A 16,162-nucleotide genomic window follows, 5' to 3' on the forward strand; every position below is an offset into this window, starting at 1 on the left:
ACATGGATGACCTGCAACTAAGATTACTTATAACATTTTAAAAAATCAGCCACATTTTGTCTCAAAGCGATGCAGAAAAACTGGTTCACGCGTTTGTTTTACAAAATAAACTGAATTGAATATATGTCTTTGGCTGTTGACTATCTGAAATATATTTCCTAAAATAAGGTCTCATGGGGGACGCTGAAAGGGGAGGGACTTAGCCTCTCTATACATGTTCATTTGTGAGCTTTTAAGGTAGTATTGGACCAGGCCTTGCTGTTCTAAACAGTTACAAAACAGGTACTGTCAGAAAATGAGCTTCTTTATTCAATCACAGTTACTGAAAAAGAAACTCCAACTATTTGCTAATGTAGAAAACAGAGAGTTGTACTCTGTCATTTCACTTAGCACATACAGAACGAGGTCTCCACTGAGGTGGGACCGGGCCACACAAATCTAACTAACAATACAAACCCATACATGTCTAAACCATCACAACAATGGCTGAACATAATCTCTTAAAACATGCATTGGCAAACAGAACTGCATTTGAGAACTTCAAAATAAAAGATAAGAGGGAAGTGGAAAACTGAGAAAAAGGATCAATGTCAAGTAAATGATCTTCATAATGGCAGGCACACTTTACAAAGAGGGGATTGTGATGTTCGGAGGATTGGTTCAAGGCAACAAGTTCTCACTCCCAACTCGTCAACCACTGAACCTTGGTCAGGATCACTGTAACAAAGTTTTTAATGCCCAGGAAGTGTCAGTTTAAACACACTGGGTACCCAGGAAGTGCCTTAAACACACTGGGTACCCAGGAAGTGCTTTAAACACACTGGGTATCCAGGAAGTGCCTTAAACACACTGGGTATCCAGGAAGTGCCAGTTGAAACACATTTCAAGGTGCACCCACAAAATCCTGTGGGGCATTGAAAGCTGGACACCCCACCTCTCCACTTCAATACTCGATACTGCCATATTTGCAGAGTTGGGAGTGAGAACACGTTGGAAAATGTACACAACATTCCGGAACAATGGCACAATATCACACGATATGTTGTTGGCAGTGTCTCTTGCTACAGCTCAACTACCACAAACTAACACCTCCAATGCAAGTGTCTAAAAAAAATCATCACATTTTTGCAAGCAGCACTTCAGTAGAAACATGGTAGAAAAAACAGACACCTTCAACAGACACCTCTGGATGTCTGTGGTTTCAATCTAAAGTTCAACATTCTTCTTGACAGCTACAAAAACCTTTGAGGCAGTGGAATCCTCGGCAGCAACATACCGCGTTATCTTCATGAAACTGCCGTGTAACCCGACTGTCCAGCGGCATACTGCTGCTACTTTAATTAATGTAATACTTTAATTGGCGTAATGGATTCACTATCCACAGAAAGTATAATTATTATAGTTGTAGTGAGTGCCAATTAGTGAAAAATCATTCATACATGCAGTAAAACGGCTGTTCATAATTTGTGGATGGGCAACAAACACGTGTGTGTTGTTATATTCATGATATTTGAGGAAACATTTAAAGACAGCACTATTCAAAAAAAAAAAATAATAATGAAATGACCGGTCAAAAACGTTGACTAGCGGCACGATTGAGAACTCTCGCTTGACACTCGTCCTTCACGATGTCTTTCGAGACGAGTTTTAAAACTGTATAAATCTGAGCAATTATTAGAAGTAAGAACTATATCTCGAACATGAGAAAGTAATATTGGCATGAATGATGGAAAAAAAATGTTGCTTTGGTTTTGGCTAGGTGCTGCAAATAACGGTGTTTGTAATTAAACTGCGAGGTAAGTTCCGCCACACGGGGTACCACACACATCTAAAGTCTTTCTTGCCCTCCATTAGAAAAGCTATATTGCATACTGTAAAAGGTAAAGAACCAGTGTTTTGACTAATACTAAAAAACATGTCATATAACATTTGCACATAAATAAATCTGCTGATGCGTTTTTCCGGTAGAGACATGATTTAGAACTTTCTCGGGTACAATATACTTTCCATTCACTACGGGTTGTTGCCGTTAAGTTCGGACCCTGTGGTTCAAGTCTTTTAGGGTCCATCTGTTTGGCCAAGGAACACGACTGTGCCAGAGCTCGGCAGTCTGCTCGAGGATTCTATCGGTATGCCAGATCCCGTTTGTACAACCCCAACAAACTGGAATCAAACACTCCACTCGTTCCAATTTGATTGTGTGGAAAAGCACGAGTCCACTCCTTTTGTAAAACTGCACCGCAACAAACTGGCATGGTCTTTGCACTAGGTCCTGCACGTAAGCACGTCCGCAAAGGGTCCCAGGAGGTTCTTGTTGAAGATGCACCTGACCCACACGAGGTAGGTGGTGAAGGGCTTAATGTTCTCTGAAAAGGTGTAGTTCTGCTGGGGGAGGATATAAGGCATGTAGGTGTTCTCTCCCTGCTCCTGGATCCACACCTCGTACTTCACCTCTCGCACCTTCAAGTACTTCAGATTCCACGGGATCTGCCAGGAGACTGTGAGTTTGGCCTCGTTGGTGGTTTGTACCGAGGTCTGACACTGGGGTTCTCGGACCCGGCCCGGGTGGACTGTGCTGGCTGGCTTTGACTTCTTCACGCTGGGCTTTGTCTTCATGCCCTCTTTCAGGGTTTCCAGGAAGGAAGGGATGTCCACCAAAGTGTCCTGGTAGATCCGGAAGAGCCACTCCGGGTTGCGACAGCACAGGTGCCTGGGGACATCTTTGCTCGCCAGTATACGCTCTTGCTCCTCCTTCTCCAAGTGAGCGATGCCCCCTTGCTCCCAGGCTCTGTCAGGGTGAGTGATGGTGTTCTCCTCCCGAGTGTTCCTCCAGGAGATATAGTGAAGGTCCATGCCTGGAAGGGTGGCAAGGGTTTTATACGGGGTGTACTGCTCTGGGTTCACGGCAAAGGGGAACAGCTCCACCACAGCAGCTCCTCTGGGGAGGAAGAGTGAGGTGATGAGCTGAGCACCATGCATACTGACCAACACGGACGCACCGCTGATCACCTGGACGATACTGGGGAAGGACTGCTCCTCAAGGGACACCGTGACCACTCTCATCTGGAACTCCTGGGCCAGTGCCATGATGAGCTCGGCTTCATTGAGTATCAGCCTCGTCTCGGAGCGACTGAACACCACAACGTAATCGTCCTTCTCGTGTTCAGCACTGCCTCCATCTTTGTACACCTCCTCCACCCTTGTGACGTTCATTTTCTCCATCAGAGCCCTGGCGAACTGTCGGATCTCATTTCCCGAAACCAGCATGTTGGCTTTGGGCCCCTGTGGTTGAACAAAACCGTACTGGTACCAGGTGGTCATCTTGGAGAGGCCGACGTATGATTTAGTGAAACACATGAGCTTGCCAAAGTTCCTCAGCTGCTCCTTGAGCAGCGGCTGCTTGCTGCTGAGAAGTCGGTAGAGGTCAAAGTGTGGGCCTTCGCCCCAGCCCTCCATGAAAACCAAACGCGCCTCATCATCCAAGTCCGAATACTGCTTCATGGTGTAGAAGGCTGGGATCAGGTCATCGTGGAACACGTGCATTAGGTTGTCTGGATTAAACCGGTTCAGGATGAGAGACACATCTGGTACGAACACGGGTTTAGGCATAAACTTTAAAGCGGCAGCCGGGAGCTCCAAAAAGTTGAAGTACTGGGTGTTGTGATCCTCGACCGACGACAAGTCCAACAGGGCAGGTTGGAAGCGCCTGGACCCCAGGTTTGGCAACATGACGGAGGAATTGGAGTGGAAGAACACAAACTCCTCCGCCTCGGAGCAGTAGCAGAGGTAGTCGAAGCGGCAGACGCGGTCGGTGTGCATCTTGCCGGTGCAGACCATGCGGGTGCCGTGCTCCTGGAGGGCCTGCAGGGCGACATGGTAGTCGATGTGGGCCTGCGACACCTCCTGGGACTGCTGCGTCATGTGCAGCTCTTCCTCCAGCAGGGCGGCGTGCTCACTCAGCTTGGAATACTTCCAAAGCAGAGCGGCGACCACGGAGACCAGCAGCCCGTTGAGGAGCGCGCCCACGCTCATCCTGCAGCCTGCCACCGAAGCCCGCATCACTGGCCTCGCCGCGGACCCGCCTCCCGTCTCCGGCTGGCCTCCGACCTCAGTGGGAGGCGACGAGACATCCGCCGGACACCGACTTGGGAAAAGGAAAGAAAGAGGGGGCAGAAGAGAGGGCGACCACAGGTAGGAAGTGGGAAGACAGAGCAGGGTAGGCGAGGACAAGAAAAGAAATGACAAATTAATTATGAATTCCGTCTAAAAAAAAGTAATTACCTGACTAACAGTTGACAGCAAAGAGCACGAATACAATTAACAAGTCATTAGTCGAGCTAGATTGCAGAAGTGCTCTTGTCACACATTGCAAAGCAATGCAGAGAGCAGCTTTTTCAGCTCTTCCCGTTGGGAGCGCCGGTTTTTCACCTTGGCGAACAAAGGAGACATTTTCCTAACCTTGCATCCCCTGTCACCCTCCCTGGGTCTGTCAAGACAAATTACACTTGCGAGGAGGCACAGGGAAAAAAAGAACAAGAGCATTTGCTCTCAACTCATTTACATACTGAGGGAACAAGTGAGTCATTGAGGGACTCTCAATCAAACCGGTAACGGTTAACGGCCAGCAGCTGCCTGCGAACACGAGGCAGGCGGCATGCTAAATACCCGTCTGAGGGCGAGCGTAACCAAACTGCAGCATATAGTTACTTTACCATTTCCTTTCTCCGATCCGATTATAACTATTTATTCTCGCTCCTGATGACCAATTCTGACATCTGAACCTTCGCATCGGCCAATACTTTTAGTAGTGATCACGTGCCAGTGAGTTTAATGTTAGAGGTCATGATTCCCTCTCTAATATCTTTTTTATATTGCTGTGAAAACATTTCCTTCAAACAATCATATTTATTCAAGTTTCTTGTCAATTTTACAAGATAACATTTATGATAATATATTTATAAATGACCTTCGCCCAATACTCATTTTTACCCTTATATAACTCAACAAAACCTCCTTTAACGTTAGCTAGGCTCCCTTATTTAGCCATTCGGCTGCTAACAGCTAATGCTAACTAGCTCTCCTCCTGAAGGCTTCAACACAGATTGGTTGTTCCTAGCGTAGCATTAACGGGGAGAACATCTCCAGTGTTCTAGTGGTACATTGTGTTATCGCCTTAGAAGACTAACGGAGGGGTAGAAAACCCTCGAAACCCTTTTTATGTGAGCGCAGCTGAAAACAGTTAAGCTGGTGAGAGAAGCTATATAACTGGCCTTCCTTTGAGCCACAAGAAGAACAACATTAATATTTACAATAAAAATCATTATTTCTAACCTTGTCAATGTCTCGACTATATTTTATATTCATTTAGCAATTTATTAGATAAATAAAAGTGTGAGTTTTCATGGAAAACACCAAATTGTCTGGGTGACCCCAAACTTTTGAAGGGTAGTGTATACGGCGCCGTGATATCAGATCGGTGCACGCTGCAGCGTTTCAGGCTGGATCGGACACATTTCCTCTCATCGGTATCAGGAAAAAACTCTTAATATGCAAAACACGCCAACGGGCAGCTGAGAGGAGGGAAGGGATGACCTCAGGTCTGTACTTTGGCATGACATCCACTACGTGACCACATCCCCCTCTCTGCAGCAGGTAGTGACCTCCGTCAGGTCAAACTGAATCCAGACCGGACTCAGCTGAACACACACAGACTCTCACGGCGGCCATGAACAACAGGCTGACGTCAATCCGCTTGTGTTCGTCTGTTTGGCTGTCGGGTGAGCAGTATTCCATAAATCACTCAATAGTCCCTTTTCTTTGATTCCTCCCCTTCTTTTTCTCTTTCCGCTCCGTCTTCTCTTCTTTCTTGCATGCTGCTGCCTCCCTGGGCTATTTCTGACATCCCACAATATGTCGCTGGCAACAGGGTCACTCTTTTGTGATGAAACGCAGCGAAAGCACAATATGCACAATTCATAATGCAGTCGATTGAAAAGACACGATCTTAACACGCATTAAAAGATATCGAGTCTTACTACCTATCGTCTACTTTAGGTTGAAAACATAATGACGGTTATCGAACCCTGCACTCTGCATCCGAGACCTCTTTGTCGTCGTGAAGGTCATAAAGAAGCCGCTCTTCACTTCCTTTGAAACCACAGCCTGAGAAAGCTCTGCGATGTTTCCCCGTGACAAAATGTTAGCGGCTCCGCGTGTGAATATCTGCTGCAGCGTCGCCTCGCTGCTGACTCGGCAGCCGAGAGGTGAAATGAAGTGTGAAGAGGAGGCTGCCAGGGAGGAAGGCTTTCTGCACGCTTCTTCTAGTCCACGAGGATACAGGGACACGAGGGCAGAGCGAGGACACGAGGACACAAGAGCAGCACGAGGACACAAAGGCAGAACGAGGACACAAGGTTACGTGGACAGCACGAGGACACAAGGGCCCCCGCACAACCGAAAAGCCTCGAAAATGTCAAATCCCCGCGAGACACCGCGGCACACACGCCAACACCAACGCCACGTCACTCATTTGCATCGGCACGTTGACCAGACTACGAAACGGAGAGGGCTGTTCTCCGGTTCTGGTCTGCGGGATTTTAAACATCCAAAAACGTTAAACCACCCTAAAACGCGAGAGTCCCTGAATCTGCTGTTTGTGGAGCCAATTTAAAGTGACCTTGAATACGAGTGGATCTCGAGCTCGCCGAGGCACTGGAAGATAAAAAGGTCACAGCAGTTCCAAATATAATCAAATGTTAGATGAGATCCATCTCTGAGCAACGCTAGCACTGGGGATTGGTCTCATATTCATATTCTATTTCAGTGTGTGTGTGTGTGTGTGTGTGTGTGTGTGTGTGCTGTGAGTAAGCCACCGCTTCTGTGTCGATGCCTCTTCTCCATCGGAACGAAGCAGTCTTCTGTGTTCCCACTCACACAACTGCAGAACGTCCTTATGCCTCAAATGATGCTTTACTTTACCGCAGACCAATATGGTTGAAATCAATAACCTGATATTTAGAGAGGCACACATGAGAATATTCTTAGCTGATTACTATTTCTGATTTTTATTAAAAAGTCTGACCTGACAGACAAAGTTCATTTTACTTTTTAATTAACTGTAATAAAATATAATGTCAACCATTCCGAAGTCAAGCAAAAACTGTCATAACAATTCAATATCATCCTTTTTATTATTACTTTTTTAAATAATCATCTTGATGTTATTTGCACACGCACAAAAAACAGAATTCAAATGATAAGGAAATAATTGATTGTATTTCAATTCAAATACTTGCTTTACAGTTGCTGCTGTGTGCCTATCATGTGGCACATTTCTGTAAATATTGAAAACACACAGTTGGTGCAGACGGGGGAAAGTTCAGTGATTTCATGTGAACGGTGAAATAAAATATGACCAAAGGGGCCGAGGAGACGGGGGCGGTCTGGGGGTGAAGACCGGAGCTGTGAGAAGGCAGGGTTCACCTGTCATAGAGCTTTAAATGACGATGGTTAAACCACTAAAGTCACCAAAGGATGTATCTCAAGTCAGGATTCAAGATTCAAGATGTTTTATTTGTCACATACACACACAGGGTGTGCAGTGAAATGAAAGTGGCAATGCTCAGCAGGAATGTGCAAGGGCAACAAGTACACACTATTTACAAATAAAAAACAACACAATATTTACAGTAAGTGTGTGTGTGTGTGTGTGTGTGTGTGCCTAAGAGGGGCAGTTGTGTGGGTCTATGTGGGGGTCCTGGTGAGGTCGGAGTTCACAATCCTGATGGCCTGAGGAAAGAAACTCCGTCTCAGTCTCTCTGTTCTTGCAGCGTGACTACGGAGGCGCCTGCCTGACCGCAGCAGCTGAAACAGTCTGTTGTTGGGGTGGTGAGGATCCTTCATGATCCTGCCGGCTCTGGTTCTGCACCTCCTGGTGTACAAGTCCTGCAGGGTGGGAGTGTAGTTCCAATAGTGCGCTCAGCCGAACGCACTACTCTCTGCAGAGCCTTCCTGTCCTGAGCGGAGCAGTTGCCAAACCAGGCTGTGATGCTTCCTGTCAGGACGCTCTCTACAGCTCCAGAGTAGAAGGACTGAAGGATCCTCTGGGAAACTTTAAATTTCCTCAGCTGCCTGAGGTGGTAGAGGCGCTGCCTTGCCTTTCTCACCAGAGTGTCTGTGTTTGTTGACCATGTCAGATCCTCGGTGATGTGGAGCCAGAACAGCTGCGTTAGCCGGGAAGAACACGGGCCCCGTTACCCGAGGGGCATCCGAATCGGACTTTGTACTTACGGGTAACGGAAACACGGGCCCCCGTTAGCCGAGGGACATCCGCATCGGACTTTGTACTTACGGGTAACGGAAACACGGGCCCCCGTTAGCCGAGGGACATCCGCATCGGACTTTGTACTTACGGGTAACGGGAACAACGTGAGCCCACGTTAGCCGAGGTACATCCGCATCGGTTTTTGTACTTACGGGTAACGGAAACACGGGCTCCCGTTAGCCGAGGGACATCCGCATCGGACTTTGTACTTACGGGTAACGGGAACAACGTGAGCCCACGTTAGCCGAGGGACATCCGCATCGGACTTCGTACTTACGGGTAACGGAAACACGGGCTCCCGTTAGCCGAGGGACATCCGCATCGGACTTCGTACTTACGGGTAACGGAAACACGGGCTCCCGTTAGCCGAGGGACATCCGCATCGGACTTTGTACTTACGGGTAACGGAAACAACGCGGGCCCCCGTTAGCCGAGGGACATCCGCATCGGACTTTGTTCTTACGGGTAACGCATTGCAATACATTTAACAAAATGCTAGTTTTTACCCAAATTTTCTGAAACATTCTCAAACTAAAGTTGTGAAGCAGTGCTGCACGCCGTGCGCACTCACACAAAAACACACACACACCGGTTGATCCGAGGACAGACAACGAGCTTCGAAAAAAACACACACAACCATATTTTTCTTGTAAATCAACATTTCTGCAGCTGGATTTCTTCTGCCCGATAAACCTGGGAGGCAATCCGCCTACGCGTAGAACACTTTGCATGAAATGGCGTCCATGTCCATGCAGCGATGGAGAAACACATCGCGTCCGAGTTGAACACCAACGTGCATTCGTCTGGAACCCTGAAGTAAAACGATTCGGGTCCTTTTGGTCTGAAATGTAAAACTGCTGAAACCCATACAGATGGATTTACGCTGGAGGTTTGGAAAAAGGATTCGAGAAAAATGCAAAAACAGGTCAGCCATGAAGCCAATGACCTTGTCCTTTGAATCAAACCTACCTCTCGTTGGTCTGCGTTACAGGCCGACACAATCGCCTCATTGAGCCAATCCTGAAAGAATATATTCCCTTCATTAGACATCTGCTCCCGACGGCCGTGTCTTCAACTCAGGAGCCGACCGAGCGCCGTTGCTTTGAGGCAAACACACAAACCCACAGCAGAACTCAGTGATGGTGACTCTGCTCATTAAATACCCTGCGGATGTTTTTCCAAACCATACGCAATGAAGCTAGGCGATGCTCTATGGCCTCGTGTCTGTCAATGAACTCCACGAAGAGTTTCCACACCAGTATTAACTGGCAGAGCAATGTTAACGCTTTCGGATACAGCAATGAGGTTCACCTTGTATGACCCTTTTGGGTTTTTTATTTATTTATAGGTGTTGATCAAAGCGGTCAGAGCATTGTGAGAAGCGACCCAGCAACCACCGACTGTATATAATATGGATGTTGCCTCTAAAAGCCACTCAAAGTGTGCGGCTCCGGCACCTGATGCCTAACTCTTTAAAAATTGGGCAAAGAGGCGGATCGCTGGTGGAGCCGAGGCCTTCGTGTGGCGGCTAGCGACCTTGAGACGGTGCCATTCTCTCACCCAAAGCAGCAACGCCCTAAATGAAGCACAACTTTGAGCCTTTATGTCATTTAAATGGATTCCACCCCATGTCCATTTATGATGAACAGAGAAATGAGCTCAAAACCACGAACCAAGCTGTAAATCATCTTTATTTCTGCTGTACGGTTTGGCATTTTAATATGCGGTTCCATGGGGATAATACTGGCCAGCCTCCAGTGGCCATTTGAGGAACTTCCGCATTATTGGCATCACCAAAAATCTGTTCTGTCTTTCTCTGCGAGCATCGGCTGTCGCAGCGCTCTGAAGCTCCGGCTGTTCCCCGATGGAGCTGGTTAGCATATCCAGTGTGCTCTGGAGATAATAATAACAGTGATGTGGTGGAAGGTGGGCAGACTGGAGACTCTAATGCATTTTAATGAGACTCCTGGAAAGCGAAGGGGGGGGGGGGGCTGTGGGAGGGAGGAGTGGCGGCCTGGTGTTCAATCACTCTTTAAAACTCACAGGTAATCGTCCCCGCTTCCGTTCCATTTCTTCCATTTCTCAAACCACCAAGGAGCGCTCCGACATGCCTCTACAAAAGAAAAAATTTCTTTTTTTCAAACGGTGACGGCGCCGTATGTTTTTTTCTTCTTCCCCTTCCTCCCTCCACCGCTTGATTGCTGATCTCTAGACTGCGGTGAGGCGTTTTTCGTGCTGTGTTTCTGGACCGAACGTGGCCTGTCGGGTCGGATCAGGCAGCTCGGAGCTCAGCGTGGCACCAGGGGAGAATCAATGGCCCGGCAGCCATAATCTGGCTGGAGAAAGACAAGTCTCATACCCGTTCTCTCACTTCGCATCTCATCTCAAAACGCGTTTGGACAGACGGGCAAACACTCACATTATAATGTCCGCTCCTCCCTTCATTGGTTACCGGTGGCTGTCGCACCCCCAGAACGTTTCTTAACTTAACTCGGTTATGTCTCTTAAATTTTAGTTTCTTTTAACTTGTCTTCTTCTGTGTTTTTTGTTTGTCACTATGCGTTACATTTGTCGCTGCCGGTCTTGTTCAGGTCATCCTTGAAAAAGAGATTTCTTATCTCAATGGGATTGACCTGGTTAAATTAAGATTTCATAAGAAGAAGAACCATAAAATGATGCTTTAAAAGGTGTTTCTGTGTTTTCATGCAATCTTCTTTTCCAGTTTAAACGAGATGGGACTCGGGCCTCCGGTGAGCCGACGGCAGCGTTGGGAACCAGGCTGAGGATGAGACGCGCCACAGCACTCGCATCCAAAACGGAGAAAAGAAAGATAAAACAAAGAAACGTGGAAGCGCACATGCAAAACAAAATAAAATCATCGTATTGTAGACTTTTAAGTAGAAGCAGAATGACCACTTAGTAGATGCTTCCCTTTGAGGTCCATATTGGGGTCAGTCTGCCAAAAAAATCCAACAATGTATTTGTCGGAAGATTTGAGGTACCGTATTTTTTGCACTATAGGGCGCACTAGATTATAAGGCGCACTGTCAATGAATGGTCTATTTTCGATCTTTTTTCATATATAAAGCGCACCGGACTATAAGGCGCATTACGCGGAAAAAAAAAAGTCAGATAAGTCAGTCGATCAAACTTTATTAAACGCGTTCACAATAATTCTCAACATTATTCAAACGTTAATGAGCGTATTCACAATAACTACCAACCTTATTCAGTTGTATTTTGGGATCCTTATACACACACTGTAATATTATGGTGAAGCACAGTATTGTAACGGACTGAGGGAAATGTTATGTCCGGATGTAAGTGAACGTCTCACGAGCTGGTAGCTGTGAGGCGTGTCTGATTGGACAGCGAGTGATGTTGTTGTGTTCCGCGGGTTCGGAGCGGAGCTATGACCCGGAGCAGACGTGAAGCTGGTTTTGAGGTTTCACGGCGGTTTGCGGTCGTTTTGGCGTAGGCTACGGCCAACAGTAGCTTGTTCTATGTTCCTTGAATAAACACCCTATAAGCCATCTACGTCTCGTAGCGTTCCTGACCCAGGGTCGCTACAGTATGTATTACTCATGACGCTCCTGGCTACGGTAGCCGTAATGCTGCAAGCGGTGCGGCTTTGTAGTTTACCAAAGTCGTACTAAAACATTTTGACTTAGCGCCGTGAGCGCCTTGTACCACACAAAATCGCTTAGAGGTCAGTAAACAAAACCAGAATTAATCCATATATACGGCGCTTCGGATTATAAGGCGCACTGTCGTTTTTTGAGAAAATTAAAGGCGTTTAAGTGCGCCCTATAGTGCAAAAAATACGGTACATGCACATTGTAAAGTAGTTCTGAAACTGGGCACTTCGCAGATGATGGAAAACAGGCTTCCGGACGCGCGTGAATTAAGTTACCAACATTTAATGGCAGGAAGTTTAAAACAAACATTCAAGGCGCTCTTCCTCGGCTCCCGGCGCCTCCGCCCCCTCAGCCTTGCGGCCTCGAGGATACCTGTAGAAGAGACCCGACTTCTCTAATCCACGGAGTTTCATACTCAATCTCACTGGCCCCGGTCAAAACGTCACTTCCGGTCAAGTCGCTAAACAAGTATTTTCACAATAAGAGTCCTGTCTTGTTATTGTCCGCATTAAAGTCACTTTCACAATAAAATTATTATTGTAAGTCACTTCACGGAATTCAACCGGCCTCGTCAATCTATAATACAAACATACAGTCACTCTCATGCAACATACATTAATTCTTGCCATTTACATTTGCATAGAGTAAACATTACCCCTATGCTTCATAATACATTAATAACAATATCAATATTCTCCCTAATATTTTCTATTATAATATCTTTCTATATGTATTAATTTAAAACATAAGACCTCTGCAGATGTTATCAAAATAAACTATTACAACCTAACAACATCCGCTGCTTCCCCAGCCTCTTCAACCACGGTCGTATCAAAAGACCTTCATCAGCGGAAAAAGCTCCGCAGATACCCAGAGGGCAGCTCTGCAGAGGTCAATTAGCCCCGAGGCATTATGCTTCCTAACTAGGTGCTAACAAAGTGTGCGAGCGCATCCGGCTGCTGAGGAGTCGTGGAAACACACGAGTATTCAGTTTGGTGAAAAGTGGCAAATAACGACTATTTAAAGACAACGTTGGAAATTATTTTTGCTGCATAATTTCTGAAAAAAACGCAACACGAGTGCCAAAATACCAGATTGTGGTACTGAAGAGAAGCTCACGGTCAACATTCTACAGAATTAAGAGAAAGGGTCTTGTTTTGCTAAAAATAAAAGAAGAGCTAAATATGCAAAATACAGATGCAACACGCAACAGCCTGCGGGGCAACTTCAATTTTGGGATCAGCGACCCCTTTGGAGATTTTCTATAACCGTAGATCTCATGAGTCAGAGATCCATCTGCAGAAGACAACACGCTCCACAGCATCTCGTCTGGGAGGGGATGGAACAGAATCGTGTTTTTTCTTCTACATTTCCACAGCATCGGTGTCACGCTGCAACGGGCAGAACTCAAGAGACGCCCCTCAGTTCAGTTACAATGGGAGATGGTCTTCTTCGCTATGGGCACCTAAACCTTCACCATTACCGAGGGTTAGGGTGCATCAGCTGAAACACAATCTTCTTCTTTTTCTCCATTTGTGTTTGGGAGTTTAACCACATTGACGACGTAGGAGTTGCAACATTATCAAATTGAGGAAGGGGTTAGATCGTGGGAAAGTGAAATGATCCCATCGACGTCTTTGGCGTTGCAAGATAGTTCCATCCTGCAAGGGAGGCACCGGCACAACTTCCTCAGACCCAATACGGATCCCTATATCTGGGCTTTGGGTCTCGGCCGATATCGAGTTCTGGTCCGATACCAGTGCGTAAACTACACCATATTCACCACTTTCTTTCTGCACTAACATTCCCATTCATTGTCACTGTGGTTGTTTTATATTGTTTACATGTTGCTATTCCAATGTCTTTTTTTATATTTGTCCTGTTGTTTTCAAATTTGGTAAATACCTTGTATTTACAAGAGTGTACATGAAAAACTGAGTCAAATTCCATGAATGTGCTCAGAAACATGTTCAATAAAGCCGATTTTGATCATTTTTCAATATTTCATATTGTTGCGAAAACATCTACAAACAACGAGATGTATTTAAGATTATCACCCAAACGACATTGTTTAAAGATTATATTTGAACATATTAAGATGACTATATAATGTACCTGAGTCAGGGTGTTAACCACAGGTGTGTCTACTTTTTTCCCAAACTTTGTAAAACAAAATGTAAAAAAATAATTCTTACAAAGCTGTCAATGTTTTTTTCATTGTTGAAATAATAATAATAATTGTAAAACAGAAACTTGGTTAATAAAAAGTGTAATGTACACATCATTTAATTACATATAATTTAATTAAATATGAATATATACTCATCCCTATTAGGTGCTACATATGAAATTAGAAAATAATGCATTCAACATAGAGATGTGAACTATGAATACAGCTTATTTCTGGATGACGTAGATTCATGTATGTCATTTGGTTTAAGTGAATAATATGCATGGCACTAAAGACTTCTAAGGACACCCCGGTAACCGGGACACCGGGACACCGGGACACCGACGCTTACCTTCGGTCCCAGTGAGGTTGCTTTGTGTCTCTGAAGTCCGCCGCCGAGGCTAGCTCGTTCTGCAGCACCGGCGGCTCTGAGCAGGAGCACCGGACCAGCGGAGGCGCGGGCACCGATACCGGGAGTCCGACGTCCAAACAACGGCGCGCGCTCGTTCCCGTCGACCGCTTCTCCGGGGACCCGGGCGGTGCGCTTCCCGGCGTTGTTTACAAGCTGGCCCCGGGGCAGTCAGGGGGAGCGAGACGGGCAGAGCAGCTGGTTACCGACTCCACTCGGCTGGGTCCAGTCTCCGCCCACCTATCGCCGACAGGAAATCACGCGCTCAGATCTCGCGATAACACAGGAAGCCGCTGTGATTGTCATGCGCCACTGGTCGTTGTGTCACGCTGTGCATATTGATCTGCGACGAGGGGCAAGATCCTTCATTTAGGCTTTTCACTTCTGGTAAATTTAGAGATGTTTAGGCTACGATGCTTCCATAATGTGAGTTCATTCGGACTAGTGGACGGGAAACATCCACAATGTACATTTTAGGTGTTTATTTTACTCTATCTATTTGCATGTGTACATTTCTCCTCAATAATTTTTTTTATTTTTATTAAAGTGTCTTATCCTGCACTGTTTGTTATTGTTTATGTTTTTTTTTCATCTTTGTGATTGTTTTATGTTTATTATGGTCTGTCAAGGGACTACATATGCAAATTAGCTGTATAGCTACAATCTAGTACATCAAATGGTGAGATGTATGTTTTAACCGTACATGGTCCCTTTTAAATAAAGATAATAATAATAATAATAATAAAATAGATAACGCTAAATTTTAATATTCAAATATTCAGATTCCATCGGACATTTAATACAAATGTAACCTACCTGCAGTGTCTTCAACATGTCTGTAACTTATAATACATTTAAATGCCTTTAAAACCTCTATGACACAGGTGTCAAACACAAGGCCACGTCATTGTAGGTGGCCCCTGATGATGTTTAAAAAAAAATATATCCTGTGCTTTTGTTTTGAAAGTTTCAAATTAAATGGACTTACGTTATAATATGAGAGAAATGTTCTTATGTACAATATTTCTACACACAAATGAACAATAATCAAATGCAGAGAGTTATTTAACAATAAGTTCGGGAGCAGTTTAAACAGCGTTTCAGTAACCAGCCCTTTAAGAGGCAGCAATGATGCTGATGTGGCCCACGGTGAAAATGGAAGTTTAGGAAGATTGACCTCTGCATTTTAGTGAGAATAACCACATTATATCTGATGTCTTGCTCAATGAAACGTCATCACGGGAGTGGGAGGAGCCAGAGGTCAAACCACCGACCTGGTGGCCAAAGGTCAACCCACTGTACTGAGCCACAGCCGGCCCACGTGTTGTGGTAAATGAGAGGGAGAATGAACTTGAGGGAGACTGTGGGAAAGAGTGCATTGGGATAGGAAGCCAAGGAGGACAAGTCAGCCAAGGAAGCATGAGGAATTCAGCTTTGTACGAGAAAAGTATTTTGGCCTTGTGGCGATGGTGATTAACTTTGCTGCTGGAGCAGAAGGAAAATCTAAGCAAACATAACGATATAATTATAGACGCAGGGAGGAGATTTCTGGGAGTTTCTGTCGAAGGTGTGCAGCAGTACAGCTGAGAAGGCCGTCTCCACCACCGCGGATGTATAGAGCC

The 16,162-nt window shown here is 45.7% G+C and overlaps 1 protein-coding gene across 2 annotated transcripts; it reads right to left on the reverse strand.

Moving 5' to 3' along the window:
- Nucleotides 1–283: 283 nt before the first annotated feature.
- On the reverse strand, nucleotides 284–14,672 carry pomgnt2 (protein O-linked mannose N-acetylglucosaminyltransferase 2 (beta 1,4-)). Of its 2 annotated transcripts, none has more exons than XM_056434538.1 (2): nucleotides 14,484–14,672; nucleotides 284–4,144 (listed from the first exon to the last, which is right to left on the reverse strand). In XM_056434538.1, the coding sequence occupies exon 2, from the start codon at nucleotides 4,057–4,059 to the stop codon at nucleotides 2,266–2,268; it is 1,794 nt and encodes a 597-aa protein (XP_056290513.1). In that variant the 5' UTR covers nucleotides 4,060–4,144; nucleotides 14,484–14,672; the 3' UTR covers nucleotides 284–2,265. The 2 variants fall into 2 exon arrangements, with proteins under 2 accessions (XP_056290513.1, XP_056290512.1); XM_056434537.1 differs by lacking the exon at nucleotides 14,484–14,672 and adding an exon at nucleotides 9,293–9,370.
- Nucleotides 14,673–16,162: the final 1,490 nt, after the last annotated feature.

The sequence above is a fragment of the Pseudoliparis swirei genome, chromosome 16 (genome assembly GCF_029220125.1).
Source record: "Pseudoliparis swirei isolate HS2019 ecotype Mariana Trench chromosome 16, NWPU_hadal_v1, whole genome shotgun sequence".
Taxonomy (NCBI): Eukaryota; Metazoa; Chordata; class Actinopteri; order Perciformes; family Liparidae; genus Pseudoliparis; species Pseudoliparis swirei.